The sequence below is a fragment of the Hyperolius riggenbachi genome, chromosome 4, assembly GCF_040937935.1.
Source record: "Hyperolius riggenbachi isolate aHypRig1 chromosome 4, aHypRig1.pri, whole genome shotgun sequence".
In the NCBI taxonomy this organism is placed as follows: domain Eukaryota; kingdom Metazoa; phylum Chordata; class Amphibia; order Anura; family Hyperoliidae; genus Hyperolius; species Hyperolius riggenbachi.
Window position 1 is genome coordinate 481,157,223 of NC_090649.1, and position 26,661 is coordinate 481,183,883.

Consider the following 26,661-nt stretch of genomic DNA (forward strand, 5'->3'; position numbering starts at 1 on the left):
AATCATTCACATTGTTACGGAAATAAACAGTGCCTGAATACTTTCATATGCCCCGAAATGCTGATCACTTGGCCTCTGTGCCTGTTTGCAAAACATTCAGATGAGCTCAAAGGCAATGTTTTTTTACTATGTCCTCCCACCGGGAAGGCTCTGAAGCCCTACCGGTCCTCTCTGCGTCCCCTCCTTCCAATTCGCTGGAATAGATTTTTTGGGATGTGGGAAGAAAGCCCTGCAAACATGGGGAGAACATACAAACTCCATGCGCATAATGTCCCGGCTCAGATTCAAACTGGCCATACATCAGGAGACTTGGCAGTCAATCAATATAATCGAATTGGATAAAAATCCAAGAGCATGCACAATCGACAATGCAACCAATTACATGGACAGAGCATGGAGCCAGTGGCGGACAGGTACAGTATTCACACATGAACACCGGGGGGCAAGTTTTATACTGGGAGGATATCACCGGGGGTTCTGTCGCGCTCATCCCGATATCACAGGCACCTGATCGATTCATGCGACCAATTTCTGCCTGAAATTGGTTGCATCCTCGATCAGGCGTGCTCTTGGCGGTTTCCACCCAACTTGATAAGAACAATCAAATCGAATGGTTGATTGGCCGTTAAAGGAATACGATCGATGTATGCATTTATTTGGAAATGCTGTATGTTGTAGCACACATTAGGACAAGTACTAGGAGTAATTTGATTCCTCACACAGCTGTTCCTCTCAGCTGTAAAATCCTCCGTCAGTTTTGGCGTCAGTGTTGGATACAAAATGTATCTAATACTGAGGGCTCCCAGAGGGCTAGACCATGCCTCTGCAAAGGGGAGATGCTATCAACTCCTCAGTTTATAGTTTATCACCTTGCTGAAAGAATCTTGTTGATATGGTGGTAAGGGGGTTAAAGATTCTAGCAATGTGTGTTATTTATCTTTGCTTCTCTTGACTGATAAAGATACTAATAATGCTAATTGTAGACAGTGGTCTGCCCCTCTCAGCAGCTTGTAAAGTGAATGCAGCCTGGAGTGAATCACCTCAAGCAGGTAGCCAGTCTGAGTGTAAACACAGACTAGTGTTATAGCTAGTTATATTCCAGCAATATTACAGCCTCAGATCAGCCTATTTCTCCTCATGTCTGCTGCATGCAGGGCCGGCCCGCTCATGAGGCGGGGTGAAACTTTTGCCTCAGGCGGCGAAATTCCAGGGGCGGCACCCGCCCGTCCGTGGGTGCGGGGAGCCGGCCGCCGAGCTGGAGGGGTAGCTGGCAGGACGGGGGTATTGGGCCTAGCGGCGGGGAGGGGGGTCGGACCCCTCCCTCGCCTGGGTCCCCCGTGCTCCGTTCCCCTCCAGCCTTAAATACAAGCAGCCGCTATGTGTAAGAGGCACGGGCGGGGAGGACTCACCTCTTCCTCGTTCCAAGCGTGCGCTCCACTGACGTCACTTCCTGCAACGCTGCAGGAAGTGACGTCAGTGGAGCGCACGCTGGGAAGAGGTGAGTGTCCTCCCCGCCCGTTCCTCTTACACATAGCGGCTACTTGTATTTAAGGCTGGAGGGTAGCGCAGTTCGGGGGACCCAGGCGAGGGAGGGGGGATACGACCCCCTCCCCGCCGCTAGGCCCAATACCCCTGTCCTGCCAGCTACCCCTCCAGCTCGGCGGAAATTTTTTTTTTGCCTCAGGCGGCAAATAGTCTAGGGCCGGCCCTGGCTGCATGCTGTGAGTGACACAGTGAAATATATTTGTGAGCTGTGTGACAGAGTAACCAAGCAGCTCAGAGTGACCCAAACTACTATGAGCTGTGTGAGAAATGAATTTTTAAGCAGGGATAGTGAGAGAGAGACCTGGGTGAATAAATAAAGTGCCCCTAGCACTAGTGGCAATGTGTACACTAATGCTGGGAATACACGTTTCGTTTTTGCCTTCGTTTAAACCTTCGTTTCAATTGTGCCTTTTGTCCTTTTCGATCCCGAAATAATTGACCGTACGGTTAATATCACCACCCACGGTTTCGTTTTTTTTTTCGATTCTGATTGTTTCGTTTTTCCAATGATCGAAGGCTGCAAAGAAACGAAACGTAGTACAGGGACGGGCGGCATAAACGAATATGTAATCGATCTGAACAGCCATCAAGCCTACCAATGGCTCGATTAGATGGATAAAGAGAGATAATATCAAACATGTTCGATCACTAGTCGTTCGTTTTTGGGGTCTATTAATCGAAACTATAATGAGATTATGACTATTTTCACATACGTTTTCAACACTCGATTCGTTTACCGAACGAATCGAAGGCAAAAACGAAACTTGTATTCCCAGCATAATATAGAGTATTAAAAAAAAAGTTGTTTCAATCGATAGTATTCCTTTAAGTCACCTGATGGATTGCCACATTTAGTGCCTGCCATGATTTTGAGGCTCTTTCCCATTGCACAAATAGTATCTGTCCTGTCAGATTTGGTTTCTGGCTAAGTTATATTTTTTGTTATATTGATGATTATTTTTTTTTCCGTGCAGCTGATGTTTGGACAATGCAGCCATTTGGCTGACCACGGCATTGTCTGTGGGCACCTTTACACCAGATTGATAATCTGACTGTCATAGGATGGCCTATGCTAGGCATGTCCAAAATATGGCCCGGGGGCCAAATGCTGCCCGCCGAGCCTGTTCGTTTTTGGGTTTTTTTAAAACAAATTTTAATGATATTTTAGTAGTAAAACACAACCGTATCTTTGAAAAAAACATTTTCTGGTGGCCCCCAAAGCCCTTTGGCCCCCAGTTCTTAATTCCATGCAGTCTGTAGCTGTTGTGCCTCATGTAGGGGCCCTCTTGTGTCATTGCTCTTCCTGTCTCCCCCTTTGTTCGCCAGTAGGTTATCAGCTACCACTGAAGCAGTTACAGCCACTGATTAGCAGCTGCCACTGTGCCAGCAGCAGTAACGGCCACTGATTAGCAGCAGCCACTGTGCCAGCATCAGTAACAGCCAGTGATTAGCAGCAGCCACTGTGCCAGCAGCAGTAACAGCCACTGATTAGCAGCCGCCACTGTGCCAGCAGCAGTAACAGCCACTGATTAGCAGCTGCCACTATGCTAGCAGCAGTGACCACCACTGATTAGCAGCTGCCACTGTGACAGCAGCAGTAACAGCCACTGTGACAGCAGCCGCCACTGTGACAGCAGCAGTAACAGCCACTGTTTAGCGGCCCCCACGGTGCCAGCAGCAGTAGCAGCCACTGATTAGCAGCCGCCACTGTGCCAGCAGCAGTAACAGCCACTGATTAGCAGCCGCCACTGTGCCAGCAGCAGTAACAGCCACTGATTAGCAGCTGCCACTGTGCCAGCAGCAGTAACAGCCACTGATTAGCAGCCGCCACTGTGCCAGCAGCAGTAACAGCCACTGATTAGCAGCCGCCACTGTGCCAGCAGCAGTAAAGCCCACTGATTAGCAGCCGCCACTGTGCTAACTGCACACGGTGTATGGGTTATTTCCTGTGGAAGTGTTTGATTTGACATGTCACAGGCATAGTGTACCTAACGGCAATCATCAAAAACTGTATTTAATTTTGCTAGTTCTGCCGGATAGCGCTTTGAAGAACTATATGGCCCTTAGCCTAAAAAGTTTGGCTACCCCTGCCCTATGCACACACTAACCGTCACAGCCTGTGAGCATGCTGATACTGTGTGTTCTCTCTGCAATATTTCCTTATGTTTATTGTTTTCTTAGGTGCCAGAAACTGCTACCACCAGCTCTTCATGAGCAGCCTGCTGATGGATCTGAAATACAAGAAACTTTTTGCCATCCGTTTTGCAAAAGTAAGTTCTATATTTCCTTCTGAAACTTTCACTGAGTTTTTAGCTTTATAAAAGAGCTCCGCCCATTGTGGCAGGAATGGTAAACCACGCCCCTCTGCATGCAAGCGTCCTCTACTTCCCATCTCAGCGTCGCTTAGTCATGATCCTCGATGTTCTTTTGGTCTCTGTACTTTCTGTGCAATGCTTTAAAGGACAACTGAAGTGAGAAGAATATGGAGGCTGCCATATTTAATTCCTTTTAATCTCTACTAATTGCCTGGCTGTCCTGCTGATCTATTTGGCTGCAGTAGAAACAAGCATGCAGCTAATCTTGTCAAATCTGACAACGACAGAAATACAGGTAGTCCCCGGTTAATAAACGAGATAGGGACTGTAGGTTCGTTCTTAACCTGAATCTGTTCTTAAAGGATACCCAAAGTGACATGTGACATGAGATAGACATGGGTATGTACAGTGCCTATCACACAAATAACTAGGCTGTGTTCCTTTTTTTTTTTTTTCTGCCTGAAAGAGTTAAATATCAGGTATGTAAGTGGCTGACTCAGTCCTGACTCAGACTGGAAGTGGCTATAGTGTGACCCTCACTGATAAGAAATTCCAACTATAAAACACTTTCCTAGCAGAAAACTGCATCTGAGAGCAAGAAAGAGATAAATAGGGAAATTTCTTATCAGTGAGGGTCACACTGTAGTCACTTCCTGTCTGAGTCAGGACTGAGTCAGCCACTTACATACCTGATATTTAACTCTTTCAGGCAGAGAAAGAAAAAAAGGAACACAGCATAGTTTTGTGTGCTAGGCACTGTACATGCCCATGTCTATCTCATCATGTCACATGTCAGTTCGGGTATCGTTTAAAAGGAAATAAATATGGCAGCCTCCACATCACTCTCTGCTCGGGTTACTTTAAATACCTAAATGGAATGATTTGCATGGTATAGTCACTGCATCAATGCTTTGTTTGTGGAGCACATGCTATTAGTGATTGCTGCATTCCATGTAGGATTTCTGCTCAGAATTTCTCTCCAAATTGTGCCCTGCTATTCTGAAAATATATTCTGAAAACATTAGTCCAGGCATGGGCAAACTCGGCCCTCCAGCTGTTACGGAACTACAAGTCCCACAATGCATTTGCCTTTATGAGTCATGACTGTGGCTGTCAGACTCCTGCAATGCATTGTGGGACTTGTAGTTCCATAACAGCTGGAGGGCCGAGATTGCCCATGCCTGCATTAGAGAGACCAGGTCTCAAGCTGGCTTCAGTGATGATTGGATCTGCCAGTTAAATTGTTGCAGTGAAGTTGTTTTTTTTTTTTGGGGGGGGGGGGGGGGGGGGTTGTTTGTTTGTTTGTTTGTTTGTTTTTGCAGTGTAGCTTATTACCCGATTATATTTTCTGATGAAAATGATCATTCTGCTTTGCCTGTATTGTTCCTAGGAAGGTTTATTAGTTGCCTACGGTTATTTCTAGAGTACACACATCCAATTTTGATTGGGCAATTTTACCACTTCCGTGTAGTATGAGAGCTCACACAATCTGTTCAGTGTGTTCAAAATCTGTTACTGCCTCGTTCTACATGGGAGTGATAAAAGTGGTCAGAGATTAGCCCATCAAAATTGGATATGTATGCGACTGAAACATTTTTTTTTTTATCTGGAGTTAAGCTCTAATGATATCAGATGCTCTTAAAGAGAACCCGAGGAGGGTTTGAAGAATGTTATCTGCATACAGAGGCTGGATCTGCCTATACAGCCCAGCCTCTGTTGCTATCCCAAACCCCCCTAAGGTCCCCCTGCACTCTGCAATCCCTCATAAATCACAGCCATGCTGTGAGGCTGTGTTTACATTTGTAGTGTCAGTCTCAGCTGCTTCCCCGCCTCCTGCATAGCTCCGGTCCCTGCCCCCGTCCCTTCCCTCCAATCAGCAGGGAGGGAAGGGATGCAGGCGGGGACTGGAGTTCTGCAGGAGGCGGGGAGAGCAGCAGACTGACACTATACAGATAAACACAGCCAGCTCTGACAAGCTGTGTGTCAGCAGCGTGGCTGTGATTTATGAGGGATTGCCGAGTGCAGGGGGACCTTAGGGGGGTTTGGGATAGCAACAGAAGCAGGGCTGTATAGGCAGATCCAGCCTCTGTATGCAGATAATATTCTTCAAACCCTCCTCGGGTTCTCTTTCAAACTGCCTCATGCAAAATGAATGTCAGGTCCTGTATGCAGAAAAGAACTAAAGGATATTTTATTACATGTGACAGTTATCAGCAAGGGTAAAAAATAACCCATGAAATCAGGCAGTAAAATAGACAGTCCCTTCAGGGGTCCTGTTTCATGTGTATAAGGGCTGGAACCCACTAGGAATCTAAATCGTGCCATCGCTATGTGTAGCGATTCTGTGGGCGATTGCAATCGCGATTCAATCTGTTTAGAAGCGCTGTACATTAAACTTTACAGCTCTTCCATTTAGCGTTTTGTTTTTTTACACATAATAAAACGTTATTTTACTTGATGTCCAGCTTCCGTCCTTAGCCCCGCCCCCTAAAGGAAGACCAAGCAGAGAAGTGCATGTGAACTCTTCTCTTAGAGGCGGAGCAATGGTGGGACGTCAGGACACCTTCAAATCGCTCGACCCCACCCCCCATCGCTGCAAAATCATTTTTCAAAGCAATTTTGCAGCACTTCGATACATAGCATTGAGTGCAAACTGCTGCATGTCCTGCGATTGCAATTAAAGTGGAATGAAAGCCAGCATTTCTTCTTTGCTCTAAAAGATTATTTACAGCATATTATATACTACCACCATTTTTTTCAGCAGTCAAAGGGTTAAACACAGCCGGGAAAGCTGGACGCCTTTGAACTGGAGATAAAGTTATCTTGTGTTTACATTCCTCACTTGATACAATTAAGTAAACAGTTCTCTGACACTGCAGACTCTCCTGAGCACAGTCAGACACTCAGAAAGCATGTCTGCTTACATTACAAGATGAATAATGCAGTTATGCATAAAATTCAAAGTCAGCTCTCAGAGCAAAAAAAGTTGTACTTTGGGAACTTGTAATTTCTAAATGAATAATACTACTTGTGCACAAATGCAAATATGATAACCGTATGGCATATAAAAAGTAGGAAAACATGTTTTTGAATATTATGGCAGGTTTTATACCGCTTTAATCACAATCGCATAGTGAGTTCAGCCTCATCTTTGGCAAAGTGTTTTTTTTTTTTTTTTTTTGTTTTGTTTTTTTGCAATCACTGCCGTTGCCAACGCCCTAGTGGGTCCCAGCCCTATAAGTCACTGTTTGATCAGTATTAGGATGGAGATGCAGATTATTAGCTGTGCCTGTTGTGTGATTGATTAGCTTACAAGGCCGAGGTAGATTGGAGGTGAATTTCCCCCCTTGTTGTTTAGAATTACCAGCAGTTGCAGAAAGATTTTATGGAGGATGATCACGAGCGGGCCGTGTCCGTGGCTGCTCTCTCTGTCCAACTCTTCACTGTCCCCACCCTGGTGAGTAACTGCCTGCTCGTGTCTTTGTGAACTGATAGATGGCACCCCTTGTCTTTCTTCCCTCCCTCTCACTAGAACTATGAGCGATTGCAGAGTGATTATGTCAAAGATGACCACGACAGGGAGTTCTCAATCACTGACCTATCCGTGCAGATATTCACTGTGCCTTCACTTGTAAGTATCTGAGTCCATGCTCACAGCCACATCTGCGCAGAATGCGTAAGTATGACACTAGACGGGCAGGCGCACCTGGCCCGTAAACACAGACTTAAAGCGGATCCGAGATGGAAAACTATAACAAGTAACTGGTCTATATATCTTATCTAATGTTTAGATCGTTTACACAGCAAATCTAGCTGCAAACAGCTTTAATAGAATATGATTATTTCTTCCTGTGATACGACAGCAGCCATGTTGTTTGTAAACATTACACAGAGGCAGGCTTATCTGTATCTTGTGCAAAAAAACCTAATCCCCCCCCCCCCCTCCTCCTTCCCTCTGCCTCTGAAATCTCTGGCTAGTAATTCCTCCCCCTCCTCCTGCCCAGACTGAGCTCCCATGAGCCCTTGCTACTGTCTGAAAGTGTCTTGGCTCTCTGAAAACCTGTGGGTGTGGCTTGTTTAGTTTACAGGGAATTAGAGTATTAAAACAAAAAAGTATTTGGCTTGAGGAATGCCCTTTAAACAATAGGAAAGGAACACAAATATGCAATGAGTAAAAGTTCATCTCGGTTCCACTTTAAAATTTGTCCCGCAACAAGCATGGCCGATCGTTGAGTTGATTTCAGCCCGAAATTGGTGGAATGAACCGATCGGACATGCTGGGAAATCCCGGGCCGACGCGGTTGATCAGTTGTGAGGCGTTAGCAGCGTGCAATATTGCAACGTCCGAACCGTTGGCTGCTGTCCCTCCAAATGTTGGATGTGTCCACGCATGAAAATACTTTACCTGTCTCCCACCCCCGAGTTTGCGCTGAGTTTCCGCCGTACTTTCACATTCACCACCCATATGATGCCCGGGATAAAGCACGCGGGGCGCCAGTGCGGAAATTTGGGGGCAGCGGAAAGGTAAAGTATTTTCATGGCATGGGGGGTTGCATAGGAGGACATTTTGGAGGGCAAGGCGATGTCACAAGGCAAACTCTCGAAGGATTTACTGCTGAAATCTGCCTGCGGTGTGGGCAGCCAACAGATCTCTCCTCTAATCAGATTCCATCAGAGAGAGATCCGTCTCTTGGTCTATCTGCCCATCATCGCTAGATTCATTTTACAGAGAAACTGAAAACAGAGAAATGTCTAAACCATGTGAAGTATTTTTATTATCCTGCTTATTTTCCTAGACTTTAAAATAACGTTGCAAATAATGGAGCAGAGGGAAAGTGTTGACTGTAATTAAACTCTAGCCTATTAAAATTTAAAGGGCGTTTGTAGTTTTGTCATACAATTAATTGGTGCTGCACAAGTTTGTCCCCCAAAAACAGATGCATTAAATATGAATAATGTACGCCGAGTGTTTGGCAGTGACCACACTTATCCATGCCTTCCTGTGGGGGTTTTATGTGTTTGCGTTTTTACGTGCAGTTTCCATGCATTCCTGATTTTTATGAATATGGCTTTTCAACAAGCGAAGACAGGAAGAGGAAATAAATCACTAGATCGTTTACATAAAAGCAAATGTGAAAACACACAACTATTGCGTATCCAAAGGATAACATTGTGTGCTATTTGCATGCAATAGGGGAAATGGCACAAGAAACAGAAATTGAGGATGGTCCATAGACTTTCAGTGTACGTGGGGGAAAAAAGCCTGCTAATTAAATAAGTGGGCTCCCTGCCGATTAAACTTTCACCTTGCTGCTCAGAACAGGAGGGGCTTATAAGTGTTGTGTGTTCTCTACTTAGGGTGCGTACACACATGCGACTATAGTTGTTTGTAACGATCGTTCCCTGATCTTTACCAACGACGATCGTTACAAAAAACGAACCACCGACTATTAAGGCAAACGACGAACGAGCCAAATCGCTACAAAAGAAAGTTCTGTCTCGGCGGATTTTTCACAACGACGATCGTTTGCAAAAGTAGTACATCGTTGGAAACGGTCGTTCGTACTAGGCTTGACATGCGCATTTCACTATTTCTCTGTGAACTTTCTCATTTTTATGCGCAGGCTCAATAGTTGCTTTTACGTGATGTAACGTTCGTTCTAACGATCAGATCGTTACACACCTTTTAAAACTAACTTTACTTAGGTCGTTCTTTCATCAATTAAAAGTTCGTTCGTCATCCTCAACGAACGATCGTTGTCGCATGTGTGTACGTAGCATTAGTTTCAGCACCTGCACCAATCCATTGACTGCCTGATCGTTTGACACCAATGTCAGTCCATTTTTTTTTTTTTAATCACGGTACAATAGCTGTTTTACAAGCACATAGAGCTGATCAGACAAGCTGAAATGTTTTCTTTCAATCCTCGCAATGTATAGGGCTCAGCTAAATGGGCTGGGGCTTTCCAAGGGTGGTATTTCCATTAGAGGTTCTGATTAATAAGGGCTTTTTCAGCGTTTCTGCATCCGCTTGCGGCTGCGGATACGCTTGGTCAATGTATCTCAATGGGCTGGTGCACACCAGAGCAGGAGGCGTTTTGCAGAAACACATACCCCCGGGCTGCTGCAGATTTTGGATTGCGGATGCGTTTCTGCCTCAATGTTAAGTATAGGAAAAACGCAAACCGCTCTGAAAAACGTCACTTCAGAGCGGTTTTGCAGGCGTTTTTGTTACAGAAGCTGTTCAGTAACCGCTTTACTGTAACAATACATGAAATCTACTATACCAAAAACGCTTCACAAAACCGCAAAATGCTAGCTGAAACGCTACAGAAAAAGAAGAAAAAGCGTTTCAAAATCTGCTAGCATTTTGTGGATCTGCTAGCGGGTTATGGTGTGCACTTTGACTGTAAACCTGCATTATTGATTGTAGCACGGCTTTATTAAATGAAGCAGGCTGCCATTCCATTTGTCTAAAATAATACTGACTCCTGCTTGTGGGTTAAAGTGGATCCGGGATGAAAAACTAACTGACAAGTAACTTGTCTATATATCTTATGTAAAGTTTAGATAGTTTACACAGCAAATCTGGCTGCAAACCGTTTCATGTTTATTTATTCCTGTGATACAATGAGAGCAGCCATGTTTTGTTTGTCACATTACACAAAGGCAAACTGCAACTGCATCTCCTGCTCCCTCCTCCCCTCTGCCTCTGAAATCTCTGGCTAGTAATACTCCCCCCTCCTCCTGCCCAGACTAAGCTCCCATAAGTCCTTGCTACAGTGCCAAGGCACAAAAGGAGCTGTGGGCGAGGCTTGTTTAATTTATACGGAATTAGAGTATTAAAACAAAGTATTTGCCTTGAGGAATGCCCTATAAACTATATGTAAGGAACACAATTATGCAAGGAGTAAAAGTTTATCTCGAACCACTTTAAAGGACCACTGTCACGAAAATCTAAAAACTTTAAATATATAGAAATGCACACAAATAAGTACATATCTTCCAGAGTAAAATGAGCCATAAATTACTTTTCTCCTATGTTGTTGTCACTTCCAGTAAGTAGTAGAAATCTGACATAACCGACAGGTTTTGGGCTAGTCCATCTCTCCATAGGGGATTCTCAGCATGGCCTTTATTCTTTATAAAGGCTGCCCAGCCTCCCTGTGCCCAGCCCACTGTGTGGGCTTTTGGTATAGGTACGTAAATATGAATGCCTCCACCCACTCTGTCCCTGTGCTGCAGAACCATGACTTGACGTGCCCACGGTGATGTTCCTTGTCTCCGACCGCCCCATTGCAGGCCAGGAGATGTATTTTGTTGCAGGGCTGTGGTGTCGGAGTCAAGGAATTGGAGTGATTTTGGGTACCTTGAGTTGGAGTCGGTGGTTTAATAAACTGAGGAGTCAGGAGTCGGAGTCGGATGATTTTTGTACCAAACCCACAGCTTTGGTAAGTGTCGGAGTCGGCGCCATTTTGTCGGAGTCGGAGTCCGAGCCATTTTGAGTACCTGGAGTTGGATGATTTTTGTACCGACTCCACAGCCCTGGTTTATGGATGTGATTACATCTCCTGGCTGGAAGATTTTTCTTGCATGTATTGCGGCAGCTGAGGACACGCAACGTTACGGCTGCTGCACAGCGATAGAAAAGATGGAGGTTTCCATATAGACGGGGCTACAGAGCAACCACCATAGGTTAAAAAAAAAATCCCACTCAATTTAGGAACTTCACTTGGGGAGGTTTGAGAACTTTGCTGTACTAAGGAGCATCCAGGTGCTGAGTGTAGTATAGCAATATTGAAGTCCTGATGACACTCATGATGTAGATATACAGTAGTGGATGCACAAGAGACTCAAGTATAACTTCAGACCAACACACCCCTATCACTTGGAATATGTTTTACCTGCTGAGCCTTTAGGATTTTTCTATCCAGCCAATCGTGTGCCAGCCTTAGATAGCTTTATGCAGTTCAGCTGAACAGCAAGGCCCACCTTCTCCCCAAAATGCAAACGGGCAATGAGATTAGACTGTGAAAAGCAGCAGTACACTAATGACTCATCTCTGTGCTCCGCCCTAGTATGAGATATGCTCTGCAGGGCATGACTGGAACCAGACCCAGATAGTTTTCCTAGCTTTATAAATACACACTGAATGTTTTATCAATATGTTACGGATTTAATTGGTCTACGTTTTGGTTGGTGTCCTCTTTAAATATGAATGAATACAGAAGGAAGTGCTTGTTGGGAGGCAGGTGGTTTTTGCCCCATCCTGAACTGGTGCTGCCTTCAGTAGTCAGACAGTGCCAGAACATCACATTTGTCAGAACAAACCCTGGTGATTGTTCTTCAAATTGCTGCCAGGGCTGTGTGCACGCCCACCTGCGTGGCTATGTCCCACCCCCACCTCGGCAGCTGTACACCCTGATTGGTGGCTGCTGAGCGGAGGGTGGGCAGTGGCTGTGCAGGTGGAGGTTTCCAAAGATCTGCAGCAGCCTTCAGAAAGATGGCCGCCTCTGCACTGCTGTGGGGGGGGGGGGGGGGGGAGGGGGGGCATTACATCTGCCCCGAAGACGTCAGGACTGGTATGCATTTAATCCTGCACCCCCCCATCAGTGCTACTTCAGATAGAGCCTGCCATTGACAGTCAGATATACCTCAAGAAGTAGGTTGCTGGATAGTGTACTTGTTAAAGAGGAGCTGTCAGCCATACTATCTCAGAAAAAAACACATAAGTAGATAAATACTTGCTCTACCAGAGACGAAGCACCCTCATGTATTTTATTACAATTATCAGTGGGAACATGACAGTAAACACCTACCCTGTCTTTAAGGTACATACACAAGTCGGATTTTCGCAAACGACCCGTCGCTTGGCGGATTGCTCATTTGTCTTATCAGCTGAACGACAGACTTTACACATGCCCGATTTGACGTCCAAACGATGGGTCGCTTGCGAAAATCCGATGTGTGTACGAGCCTTTAGTTTAATTCTTCTCTGCTAAATCTGCCTGTTATCAGCTCTGATAAGAATCCCCGACTGAGCATTCAGTCTAGGTTTGACCTAGAAGCAATATAGCTGTGTCAGTCTTCTGTGAAGTCTTTTCAAGCCCAAGCCTGCCCCCTCCTGGCTCAGCTTTCCTGTTTTGCATACTCTGAGCGCTAATCACTCTCCCAGTGATCAGAGCTCTGAGTATGCAAAGCAGGAAAGCTGAGCCAGGAGCTGATCCTGCTGAGAAAGAAGCTCTGAAACAATAGACAAGTGTGGCTGCTGTGTGCACTGTGCAGTCGTCATTATTATCTGTGCAGTTTCATTCCTATGAGAGACACTTCTTACAGGCAGCCACACAGCATACCGGAATAATGAAAGCACACAGATAAAAGCCTGCAGCAGCAGCCCTGCTTGTCTATAGTTTCATAGAGCCTAGACAGCACACCCAGAACAGCTCATAACCTGGAAGCAGAATGGGTATGAGCCGACAGCCATATTGGATTTTTCCTGGAGCAATAATGGATAAAAAAACACTCAAAGGCACACCAGCGCTGCGAAATTATCAGGTAGAGCATTTATACTTTACAAGCTATCGACTGATATGTTTATTTTGTGTGAAACGTTCATCTCTGGTTCCCTTTAAATAACATATGTATTGCACTGTTCACGTTTTGATTTTAATGATTTTTCTACAGTAAAAAAGAGAAAATCCTTCTTAGCATTTCTCATTTTAACTGTGGCTATTTTGAAGCCAATCCTGATGTAATTTCCTCCCTTACTCTCCTCTACCTGATTGTGAATGCAATGCCTGCCCTCCACTATAGAAAGTGCACTGTCTCAGCATGAGAAATATTGGCCAATCAGAGGGGAGCAGAGGAGTGGGAGGGGAAAACAGGAGGGAAAGAGGCTTCAGCCAATCAGGCTGCATTAGTTAAGTCTGAGGGAAAGTAGAGAAGCAAAAAGGAAAACCCAGCATGCCCCGCAACTTTTTTGTGTACCAAATAAGTCAGGTAAACTGGGGAATCATCATTTATTAACAAGAAAAGTAATAGTGATTGTAACTTTTGGATTGCCTGGTTAGCATCCTCATAACTTGTTTACCAGATAAAAATAAAGAATTGATTTTATGCCCGACAGTTACACTTTAGGGGCTCTGCCTCTGACACGGGAGACCTGGGTTTTAATATCTGTTCTTCCTGTTTAGTAAACCTGCACCTATTCAGTGAGGAGACCTTGGGCAAGACTCCCTGACATTGCTACCACCTATAGTGCGTGTTTTAGTGGCTGCAGCTTTGGCGCTTTGAGTCCGCCAGGAGAAAAGCACAATATAAATGTTGTGTCTTGTCTACTCTTGAAGTACTAATTGCACATGCAGGAATAAGGTGTGCAAAGCAAGAATTTACAGGACAGAGGGGAAGGGATGCTGCAGAAGCAGTGAGGTCATTATAAAGGCACATTTACACATTGGCACACAGTGCAGCTCATCTGTTATCAGTTCAGGAATGGGGTAATGGGTTATACGGTATTCTATGGAGGTGTCATGTCTGTACAGTTTTAATGGGACCAAGGTTGAGAATGCAAATATACTGAATTATTAATCGGTGTACCTCCAGTTGAAAAGACAACCTGCCATGATTGGGTCTTGGGTAATGCTCCGCCCCCTCCTCTGGATCGCAGTTGGGGACATTTTTTAAAAGTTTGCCAAAATTATTCTAAAACCGCCGCTTGCGTTGCCGTAGCCTGTCCCCAGCTCGGCAACCACCAATTTTGTCCTGGCTGCCAAGCTGGAGGCTGGCCGCGGGCGCAATGCAGATGGGGGTGGCCAGAACCTCAGCAGAAATTTGAAAAAAAATAAATACAAACACTGCCAAAGCCGCAATTCTGAGTGTGGGGGAAGGGATCACCTTCCTGGAGGAAATGCATCTCATCAGGTAAGTATTTAAACCTGAGGAGCCCCCAGTCCTATATTATCATGACAAGCGCTGTTTTTGTTTTACTTTAAGTATTCTTTAAGAAACTTTAAACACTCAAACGTTGCTTTAGATGGCTCTGCTGTTCTTGATACGTGACTTACTGTATTCATTGAACTACATTTTGTTTTTCGTCTGGCCCAGGCCCGGATGCTGATCACGGAAGAGGACCTAATGACCACCATAATAAGGACATTCATGGATCATCTGAAGCACCGGGACGTCCAGGGCCGCTTCCAGTTTGAGCGATACACGGCGCTGCAGGCGTTTAAATTCAGGAGGGTTCAGAGTCTGATTCTGGATCTGAAGTAAGTCTGCCGCTGACAAAACGAGCATGTTACGGATGTTTTATAAACCTCTGCCTACATGGGATATGCTGCTGTGTTTTAAAGGATACCCGAAGTGACATGTGACGTGATGAGATGGACATGGGTATGTACAGTGCCTAGCACACAAATAACTATGCTGTGTTCCTTTTTTTTCTTTCTCTGCCTGAAAGAGTTAAATATCAGGTATGTAAGTGGCTGACTCAGTTCTGACTCAGACAGGAAGTGACTACAGCGTGACTCTCACTGACAAGAAATTCCCCTTTTTATCTCTTTCCTGCTCTCAGAAGCCATTTTCTGCTAGGAAAGTGTTTTATAGTTGTAATTTCTTATCAGTGAGGTTCACACTGTAGTCACTTCCTGTCTGAGTCAGGACTGGGTCAGCCACTTACATACCTGATATTTAACTCTTTCAGGCAGAGAAAGGGAAAAAAAAAGGAACACAGCCTAGTTGTGTGTGCTAGGCACTGTACATACCCATGTCTATCTCATCATGTCACATGTCACCTCAGGTATTCTTTAAAGGGAATGTCCAAGCAAAATAAAAAATGAGTTTCACTTACCTGGGGCTTCTACCAGCCCCATGCAGCCATCCTGTGCCCTCGTAGTCACTCACTGCTGCTCCAGTCCCCCGCTGGCAGCTTGCCGACCTCGGAGGTCGGCGGGACGCATTGCGTACATTTTTACGCATTCCTGCTAGTGCAGGAACATTAACACATACATTTTACGCATCACTGGTTCAATGCGTAAAAATTTACGCATTGAACCAGTAATGCGTAAAAATGTATGCGTTAATGTTCCTGCACTAGCAGGAATGCGTAAAAATGTACGCAATGCATCCCGCCGACCTCCAAGGTCGGCAAGCTGCCGGCGGGGGACTGGAGCAGCAGTGAGTGACTACGAGGGCACAGGATGGCTGCATGGGGCTGGTAGAAGCAGAACTAGCTGGCAGCGGGGGACTGGAGCAGCAGTGAGTGACTACGAGGGCACAGGATGGCTGCATGGGGCTGGTAGAAGCAGAACTAGCTGGCAGCGGGGGACTGGAGCAGCAGTGAGTGACTACGAGGGCACAGGATGGCTGCATGGGGCTGGTAGAAGCAGAACTAGCTGGCAGCGGGGGACTGGAGCAGCAGTGAGTGACTACGAGGGCACAGGATGGCTGCATGGGGCTGGTAGAAGCAGAACTAGCTGGCAGCGGGGGACTGGAGCAGCAGTGAGTGACTACGAGGGCACAGGATGGCTGCATGGGGCTGGTAGAAGCAGAACTAGCTGGCAGCGGGGGACTGGAGCAGCAGTGAGTGACTACGAGGGCACAGGATGGCTGCATGGGGCTGGTAGAAGCAGAACTAGCTGGCAGCGGGGGACTGGAGCAGCAGTGAGTGACTACGAGGGCACAGGATGGCTGCATGGGGCTGGTAGAAGCCCCAGGTAAGTGAAACTCATTTTTTATTTTGCTTGAACCTTCCCTTTAAGGGTACCCATACATCTATCGATTTTGGCTGCCGATCGACTAAGAAACAGATCTCTCTCTGATTACAATCTGAGAGGAAAGAGATCCATTGGTCACCATAAACCACTGGGCGATTCCTGATCGGTTTCAGCGTGAAAGTTTGCAGGAATCGGCCTTGTGACGCCACCTCGCTGCTCTCAACTGGTATTCCCCTAATGTTTTATGTTCCCCCCCCCCCCCCCCCACCACGTGCCAGTCATACTTTAACTGCCACCATCCTCATACTTCTGCACTTGCGTCTCTTCCCCCCCATTCCCCCCCCCCCCCCCCCCATGATTGGGGGTGCCAGTGCACACAGGGCGCATGTGTGATGTCACACATTCACATACATGCCCCTCCCCTCGTGCTGCGTGGTGATAGTCATGTGGATTCAGAATGCTGAAGATACTAGCAGGTGGTGTGACATGTAAAGTACAACTGCAGGAGGGCAGCGGCCGGGGGATTCCATCGTATTCATCTTTCGCGATTATCACATGCCGCGTTACCAGCATCCACCTGATCGAACATGTCTGCCCGAGATTTTCCAGCATGTCCAATTGATACATGCGATCCATTTCTACCCAAAATTGGTTGGGCCTGCTCTTTTCGGCACTGGTTTTCATTAGATTATAATTATAGAATCGGATGGTCGATTGGCCGCCAAGTCGAGTAACCTACGGACACCTTCAGTGTCGGCGGCAGCCAAGCATGATGAATGTGTTTTTAGAAGGCCTTTATATACCTTTTTTTTTATTTCTCCTCCAGATATCTTCTCATCAGCAAGCCCCCCGAGTGGTCTCCTGCTTTACGCAACAAGTTTCTGGAGGGCTTCTATGCTTTTCTGGAGCTGCTGAAATGCATGCAGGTACGTCCTTCCATCCTATACGGAATACAGTCTCCGACTTACAGACAACGCGATTTACAATGTTCCAGAGATGTAGACAAAGTTGACTTAATGTACAAAATATAAAATGCTGCTTTATTATATATTTTTGTTGTTAGAGGTTACAATATTGTATAAACTGGTATAAGTAGTTTAAAACACTTTAAAGTCGACCTGAACTCTTACACAGGACAAAAGTAAAACAGAGAAATGCATCTTGTATGTATTTAGAGAGTTTAGTCTGTCTGAGGCTAGTCCACACTAGGTCCGTGACAGATAAAACCGATCCATTTTTTTTTTTTACTCTGGGAGAAATGTACTGCGTAATTCTGTGTGTTTTTAAATTTTAAGATTTTCGTGAAAGTTCCTCTTTAAAGGGTATTATGTTGTTTCTTAACTTTTAGGCCTGGTGCACACCAAAACCCGCTAGCAGATCCGCAAAATGCTAGCAGATTTTGAAACGCTTTTCCTTATTTTTCTGTAGCGTTTCACCTAGCATTTTGCGGTTTTGGGAAGCGGTTTTGGTGTAGTAGATTTCATATATTGTTACAGTAAAGCTGTTCCTGAACAGCTTCTGTAACAAAAACGCCTGGAAAACCGCTCTGAACTGCCGTTATTCAGAGCGGTTTACGTTTTTCCTATACTTTACATTGGAGGCAGAAACGCCTCCGCAATCCAAAATCTGCAGCAGCCCGGGAGTATGCGTTTCAGCAAAACTCCTCCCGCTCTAAAGTGCACCAGCCCATTGAAATACATTACCCAAGCGTATCCGCAGCCGCAAGCGGATCTGAAAATGCGACCGAACCGCTCTGGTGTGCACTAGGCCTTAGAGCAGATAGGAAATTCTGAGTTCGGGTCCGCTTTAAGAGCATGTTGAGGAAAAAAAAAAAGATTTATGCTATATGTCCAAATACGGAGTTGTGCAAAAGTAAATCCTTACACTTGACTCAACTTACAAATAAATGCAACTTACAAATAATCCCCAGAACAGATTCGGTTTGTAAATAGTGGCCCGCCTGGACATGTGAATGCGATCGTACAGAATATTGCTTGTTCACCGATCTGTATGTGTGTGTCTGCAGGGCATGGACCCGATAACCCGCCAGGTGGGGCAGCATATTGAGATGGAGCCAGAGTGGGAGGCGGCTTTCACACTACAGATGAAGCTGACGCACATCATATCCATGATGCAAGACTGGTGCTCAACTGATGTAAGTACTTTCCCAATATAGGACCCCTTTACTAATGTAGGTACCCTCCCAATATGGGACCTCCTACTGATGTAAGTACCCTCCCTATAAATGTGAAAAAATCTGTAGTTGGTTTGTTCACTGCATCAGTGGTAATCCCCCATTGTGCTTTACTGTTGTTTTGTTTGTTTTGTATTGTTATGCCCTGTATGCTGTTGTACAGCGCCACGGGAAGTGCTGGAGCTATATAAATCAATTCTAATAATATACAGGACCCTCTACCTATGTAAGTACTGTCCTAATTCATACTTGCACAAACAAAACCCATTTTTGCACATGCGGTTTTTAATGCACACTAATCTTTTTAGCCATGGACCCTGAACAAGCATGCAGCAGATCAGGTGTTTCTGACATTATCATCAGATCTGACAAGATTAGCTGCATGCTTTTTTCTGGTGTGATTCAGACACTACTGCAGCCAAATAGACCAGCAGGGCTGCCAGGCAACTGGTAAAAAATTCAAAAAAAGTTAAATACCTGACAACTTCTTTTATCCACGGAGGACGCCATCCGCGCTCTCCGTTTCATTCCGCCTGGTTCGCCGCTCTTATACCAGCCCCCGACCCTACCCTACCCTACCCTACCCCACGGGTCGGGTTGTTTTTTCCCCACACAATATGGCTGCCAGAGCTTGCTGCGCAGTGCGCATAGACGCAAGTGCAGCTCTAGAGCCTCCTCCGGATGTACACACAGGTTACAGCCGGAAGTGATGTTGTGGCGGGTGGAGGTTCCAGAGCTGCACAGCCGCACTAGCGTCTACTCTGTAAGCTCTGGCAGCCATATTGTGCGGGGAAAGACAACCCGACCCGTGGGGTAGGGTCGGGAGCCGGTAACAGAGCGGGAGACCAGGCGGAATGAAACGGAGGGCACATGATGTCCTCCGTGGATAAAAGAAGTGGTCAGGTATTTAACTTTTTTTTGAATTTTTGACCTCGAAGTCCTTTAAAGAGAACCCGAGGTGTGTTTAAAGAATGTTATCTGCTTACAGAGGCTGGATCTGCCTATACAGCCCAGCCTCTGTTGCTATCCCAAACCCCCCTAAGGTCCCCCTGCACTCTGCAATCCCCCATAAATCACAGCCATGCTCTGAGGCTGTGTTTACATCTGTAGTGTCAGTCTCGGCTGCTCCCCCGCCTCCTGCATAGCTCCAGTCCCTGCCCCCGTCCCTTCCCTCCAATCAGCAGGGAGGGAAGGGATGCAGGCGGGGACTGGAGTTCTGCAGGAGGCGGGGAGAGCAGCAGACTGACACTATAGAGATAAACACAGCCAGCTCTGACCAGCTGTTTGTCAGCAGCGTGGCTGTGATTTATGAGGGATTGCAGAGTGCAGGGGGACCTTAGGGGGATTTGGGATAGCAACAGAGGCTGGGCTGTATAGGCAGATCCAGCCTCTGTATGCAGATAACATTCTTCAAACCCACCTCGGGTTCTCTTTAAAAGGAAACAAATTTGGCAGCCGCCATGTACCTCTCACTTCAGTTGTCTTACCCTGTGCTGCACACATGAGGGTACGGGCGTGCTTGCTCGCATGTGCATGAAGAAGAGTGGGCCTTGTAACATATCCAACAAACTCTTATAAAATATGTTTCGAAGGTCCCCATGCAGCAACGGCAGAGGCCAGGACGACGTGGGAACCCTACGCAGGATCCAGAGGCTTCGGTCTTTGGTAAGTATTTGTTGTTTTTTTTTTTTTTTTATATTTTCCCCTCCAGAACAGCACATGGACAGAGTAGGAACACCTAAGGCTGAGTTTTTTGTTGCTTTGCAGGAGCATGTTCTGATTGAGGCCTATAAGAAGTGCTTGGAGGTGCTGACACATTGCCACAGCGGCTTCACAGATGGAGAGCAGCCAATCACGCTCAGCATCGCCGGCCATTCCGTGGACACGATACGATACTGCGTGTCTCAGGAGAAGGTCAGCATCCATCTGCCGGTGTCACGTCTCCTCGCAGGTGAGTTCTGCTAATCCGTTTATATGTCTGCAGGCCCTTCTATTCATTAAGGGCCGGTTTCCAGGAGCAGTTGATAGGCAGTGGAAAGACTGTTAATCTTTCACAACGACTTGTTATAGAGATAGGAAATGTATACTTAAATGTTTTCATTGTAATATTCTTTTTGGCCACTAGATGTCCCCACAAATTTTTTTTGACAGGGACGAGGATCTACGCCCCCTGGGAGCTCAAGTGAGATTTTCAGGGACGTAGCTACTCGTCCCAGGGGAGGGGAATTAGTTAAAGAAACACTGAAGTGAGTCTAAACTCCCTTTTTTAACTTGTAGTTATGTTCATCACTATAACCCCTGCTAAAACATCGCTATCCCGCGGCAAAACGAGGGGTTAATACCCCCCCCCACACCCCCCTGTAAAATCCACAACTTATTTGGCCGTGGATTTTGCTGCTCATGGAGGCAGAGCTTTGAGCTGCAGCTCTGCTTCCATTTGCGTCAATCACCGCACGGTTCTCCGCCTCTCCCCTGCCTCTCTCTGTGAAGGCAGATTGAGAGAGGCGGGGGAGAGGCGGCGATCAGCCGGGATTGACGCATTGAGAGGCAGAGCTACAGCCATAAGCTCTGCCTCAGGCAGGAAGCGCTCCCTGGACACTGGAGCGGGGATTTGGGGGTATTAACCCCTCATTTTGCCGCGGGATACCGGCGTTTTAGCAGGGGTTATAGTGATGAACTACAAGTTAAAAAAAGGACATATAGACTCACTTCAGAGTCCCTTCAAAGTCCAACTCCAGAGAAAAAAACTTTTCTGCCGTGCTGTATCAGAGCTGCTTAGGATCTTTTAGCTGATATTCGCTCACTAAAGAGAACCAGAGACAAAGAAGAAATAGATTTATACATACCTGGGGCTTCCTCCAGCCCCATCAGCCTGGATCGCTCCCACGCCGCCGTCCTCCGCTGCCTCTGTCCGCCGGTACCAGGTCTCATAATTTCGTACAGTCGAGCCAGTCGACGCAAGCGCAGTGCGCTCCCTCCGTACTGCGCATGCGTACAGAGCCAGAGGGAGCCCCTGTGGATGCAGAAAACTGGTCGTGTCGGGACCCGGTACTGGCGGACAGAGGCCGCGGAGGACGGTGGCGTGGGAGCGTTTTTTTTCCAAACATCTTGTTGAGTTTTTAATTCACTAAGGGCTTGATTCACTATGCGGTGCTAACCTACTTAGCACGTCTAAAGTCTTTAGGCGCAGTAACCAGGGTGCTAAGTAGGTTAGCACCGGTTTTCTCAATCAGATCGCGCGCTAAGTACCGTGCGCAAAGTCCTATGCGCGCGCTAAGTCCCATAGACTTTAATGGGCACTTCGCGCGGAGCGCCCTGCGCCTTGTGCAGTGCGCGCGTAAAGTTTTGCGCGTGGAAATCTTGTTTAGACGTGCTAAGGGGGTTTTCACAGGCGTGCTAACAGTTAGCACCGCTTTGTGAATCAAGCCCTAAGGCTGTTACTGCATGAAAAAGTAAAATTACCAACTAGTGAGGAAAATAACCGACTTGTGCAGTAAATATCTCAATAAATGCCGATTCACAAAGATCAGAGCATGCGGTAAACCAAGTGAGATGTTTAGTCATTTTCTGCAGCTTGGAGCTGTCGGTATCTAACATTCAACCATTCTGTAAAATGGACAGGCAAAGGAGCCGGCATTCCTTTATTTGTAAGATCACTCCCTGGACAGCAGTGGCACCCTCCAACTGCCAGAATAGTGCGCACAGGTGGAGGCTGGCCTTTTGGCACCATTGTAAAGATTCTTTCCAGTGAGTGCTTTGGAAAATAGAGAACTGAAAATCCCCAATGAGGAGATGGACTAGTCCAGTGATAGGTAAAATACTTTGACAGCTCTAAGCATAACTCGGTGAGTCAGAGGCATGATGGGATTTGTAGTTTTGTCACGGCTGGAGTGTCAAGGTTAGCCATCACTGGCCTAGTCCAAAATATCTCAGATTTTACTTGCTACTGTTAATGACAGCTACATACGAAAAAATACATTTATAGTGAATTTTACTTTGGGGCTAATATACAATTTATACACATGTACTGTATTTTAAAATGTCCACATTTTTGCAATTGTTGTCTCTTAAGGTTCAAAAATGAGTGTCTTCTCTCCAGAATGATCAGGGCTGATAAATACAGTGATACTTGGTAAATGTAGTTCTTGCTCTATGAGTCTTGCTATTCACCCACAAGTTACCAGTGTGCAGTTATTACCAGTGAAGTGCGCCTGTGGAGATTTTCATGATAAATCTTTGTTTCCCTTCCATCCCCAGGACTACACGCATTGCTCAGTAAAAGTGAGGTGGCCTACAAATGTCCGGAGCTGCTGCCTTTTGTAAGTGTGTGAACGACTCCTGCCTCTAACTGTATTATTCTCTGGAAGCTTTGTGAATGGTAACGGTTATTCCACCCTTCACAGTACATTTAACCACTTTGCCGCCCAGGTACAGTATATCTATGCCCCTTTTAACTTAATTTCCCCGCCCGGGGCGTAGATATACGCACCCCCGCCGCTGTCCGCGCACCCGCTCGTGCACGCCGCCACCCGCTCGCCCAGAGATCAATGAACTGTAAAAAACAGTTCCCGTTCGTTGATCTCTGCCCCCCAGCAATGATCGGCTGCTTCTATGAGAAGCTGCATGATCATTGTGAAAAAAGTTTCCCAGCCTCACTGAACTTCCTGTAAGTGTACTTACTACGCTTACAGGGCCATTTACAAAAAATTACTGTGGCTATCCTGTGGCCAAAAAGTAAAACTACAGTCATATGCATTTTTCACATACAAATACATTCTTTTACATTATAAATGTACTCATCTCCCACACTCCCCATTTGTACTAAAAAAAAAAAAATACAATAAAAAAAGGGTTACCTTAGGGACTGAACTCTCTAAATATTTATTTTAAGAGGGTATAACACTGTTACTTTATAAACTATGGGCTTGTAATTAGGGATGGACGTAAAACTGAAAAAAATGCACCTTTATTTCCAAATAAAATATTGGCGCCAAACATTGTTATAGGGACATAATTTAAATGGTGTAATAACCGGGACAAATGGACAAATAAGTTACATGGATTTTAATTACAGTAGCATGCATTATTTAAAAACTATAATGGCCGAAAACTGAAAAATGATTTTTTTTTTCCAAATGTTTTCCTATTTTCCCATTAAAACCAATTTAGAATAAAATAATTCTTGGCATAATGTCCCACCTAAAGAAAGCCTAATCGGTGGCGAAAAAAAAAAAAGATATAGTTCATTTCATTGTGATAGGTAATAATAAAGTTATAGGCGAATGAATGGAAGAAGCGCTGAAAGGAGAAAATTGCTTGAATGCTGAAGGGGTAAAACCCCTCAGTGGTGAAGTGGTTAAAGGCTGTGTTTGATGTAATTTAACATCGCCTGTTTATTTCAGAGTGAATTGAGTCCGCCCATGCTGATTGAGCACCCATTGCGGTGTTTAGTGCTGTGCGCTCAGGTGCATGCTGGGATGTGGAGAAGGAACGGATTCTCATTGGTGAACCAGGTGGGTGTTTTTGTCCTCTAAATTTTTGCTGAAATCCTCATTCTTATCTTCTTATGCCGCATTGCATAACAAGTATGTAGAACAAATACTCACCTCTCTCCTTAGACTCCTGACAATCTAATGTCCCCTTCTTATTTTACACCCTCTTGCCATTGGACAGTAATATCCACATTCTGCAAGAACATTTGTCTGACCCGTGGTCTTGTGTGCCCACTTGCATTGGCCCCCATCTCTGGGATCTTACAGGCTTGGCACCCTGAGCTCGATTGGAAACCAGTTCATGACCTTTCCAGCCATGTAAACATGACCCTGCCTGCACAATTATACATATACAGTGTTCAGAGGCATAGAATGTTTTGTGGTACAAACTTACCTCTGACATTGAGGCAGGGGTCACACTTGTCTTTCAGTTTTCTACGCTTTTCAGAAAACTGAAAGACAAGTGTGACCCCTGCCTTACAGCAGCGAATGTAATTTATAGAGAAAACTGACAAATTGTGCAAGATGTCAGTTTTTTTTTCTGCTTGGGAAATCTGAGTTCAAGTGTGACCTATGGCCCATTGATTAACAGGGGTTCTCAGTTGAAATCAGTTTTTCTGTGCAGAAAATGCGCACGAAAGCCTACAAGTGTGACCCCTGCCTTAGGGTTAAAGTATACCTGTAATCTTAACAACAACAAAAAAGTTAGATACTTACTTCAGTAGGAGGAACCCTTTGGATAATCTAGAAGATTCCCCCACCTCCTCCACACCAATCCAGGGCTAGGACCCTCGGAACATAAGTTGCCCATTAAAGAGTACCTAAATGAAAGTTACAATGGCACATAATAAAATGTGAGTTTTTCACCACCAGGGTCCGTATTCCGCATATGGTCCTGAAATCCCCACTCCCTGTCTGATATTGGGCCTAACCATGGGTGCAAAGGATGCCGGGGGATTGATGTCCTAACTCCACCCCCCCATGACCTGCTCCCAGCCCACAAGCACTGTGAAAAGAGATGTAATCTAATTCAGGCAGGCAGACGTGGAATCAGTCGTATCTGGGTAATACGGCGCCTATGGCAAACACTGAAATTGCGCCCCCCCAAGCAAAAATAGCAGGGTGCAGGCCAGGGGAGGGTTGCTGGCTGTGGGCAGGACACAGGGTCCAGGCTGGGGAAGGGTGCAGTTTGTGGGCAGGGTGCTGGGTGCTGGCTGTAGGCAGGGTGCTAGATGCTGGGTGCAGGCTGTGGGCAGGATGCTAGTTGCAGGGTGCAGGCTGTGGGCAGGATGCTAGTTGCAGGGTGCAGGCTGTGAGCAGGATGCTAGTTGCAGGGTGCAGGCTGTGGGCAGGATGCTAGTTGCAGGGTGCAGGCTTTGGGCAGGATGCTAATTGCATGGTGCAGGCTGTGGGCAGGATGCTAGTTACAGGGTGCAGGCTGTGGGCAGGATGCTAGTTGCAGGGTGCAGGCTGTGGGCAGGATGCTAGTTGCAGGGTGCAGGCTGTGGGCAGGGTGCTAGTTGCAAGGTGCTGGGTGCAGGCTGTGGGCAGGGTGCTAGTTGCAAGGTGCTAGTTGCAAGGTGCTGGGTGCAGGCTGTGGGCAGGGTGCTAGTTGCAAGGTGCTGGGTGCAGGCTGTGGGCAGGGTGCTGGTTGCAAGGTGCTGGGTGCAGGCTGTGGGCATGGTGCAGGGTGCTAGTTGAAGGGTGCTGGGTGCAGGCTTTGGGCATGGTGAAGGGTTCAGGCTGTAGGCAGGGTGCTAGGTGCAGGGTTTAGGCAGGGTGCTGTGTGCAGGCTTTGGGCATGGTGAAGGGGGGTTCAGGCTGTAGGCAGGGTGCTAGGTGCAGGGTTCAGGCTGTGTGCAGGGTTCAGGCTGTAGGCAGGGTGCTAGGTGCAGGGTCCAGGCTGTGGGCATGGTGCAGGGTTCAGGCTGTAGGCAGGGTGCTGTGTGCAGGCTGTAGGCAGGGTGCTGTGTGCAGGCTGTAGGCAGGGTGCTAGGTGTAGGGTTCAGGCTGTATGCAGGGACTCACTCTGCTGCAGTACAGAGTCTGTTGCTGTTCTCCCCTCTCAGACCCCAGCGGCACGCTAAGCACAGCTCCATTATGTCCAGTGCATGCAGCCAATCACAGGAGGAGGGGGATGCGCCTGGCCTGATAGCCAATCATGGGCGGCGCTGTGTTGCCGAGCAACGTATACAGGAAGTAGCAGGGAGGTGAATTGGACACCATGAAGCTTGCCGTACTGCCGCGGTCCGCATAACGGTAACTGCACTAGCGGCCACATGGGGAGGATGTGCAGGTACAGACAGCGGACTCAGACCTACTTTGATGTGAGGGAGGGCTGATTGGTCACCAGTCTGATGCGCCCCCTGGGAGGTGAGGGACAGGGGCGCCTATAGCACCTG

General features: G+C 46.6%; 1 protein-coding gene across 2 annotated transcripts in view; it reads left to right on the plus strand.

Annotated features, from left to right (window-relative positions):
- The window catches only part of UBR2 (ubiquitin protein ligase E3 component n-recognin 2), a 153,317-nt gene that overhangs the window by 57,241 nt on the left and 69,415 nt on the right, over nucleotides 1-26,661 (plus strand). Inside the window, exons 10-17 of one of the 2 annotated variants that reach the window (XM_068232986.1) lie at nucleotides 3,727-3,815; nucleotides 7,219-7,317; nucleotides 14,964-15,127; nucleotides 17,400-17,499; nucleotides 18,600-18,728; nucleotides 20,535-20,718; nucleotides 23,025-23,086; nucleotides 24,170-24,280. In XM_068232986.1, the coding sequence (XP_068089087.1) occupies nucleotides 3,727-3,815; nucleotides 7,219-7,317; nucleotides 14,964-15,127; nucleotides 17,400-17,499; nucleotides 18,600-18,728; nucleotides 20,535-20,718; nucleotides 23,025-23,086; nucleotides 24,170-24,280 (938 nt within the window). Of the gene's footprint in view, nucleotides 1-3,726; nucleotides 3,816-7,218; nucleotides 7,318-7,392; nucleotides 7,492-14,963; nucleotides 15,128-17,399; nucleotides 17,500-18,599; nucleotides 18,729-20,534; nucleotides 20,719-23,024; nucleotides 23,087-24,169; nucleotides 24,281-26,661 lie in introns of both variants that reach the window. The other variant, XM_068232985.1, reaches the window with a different exon arrangement.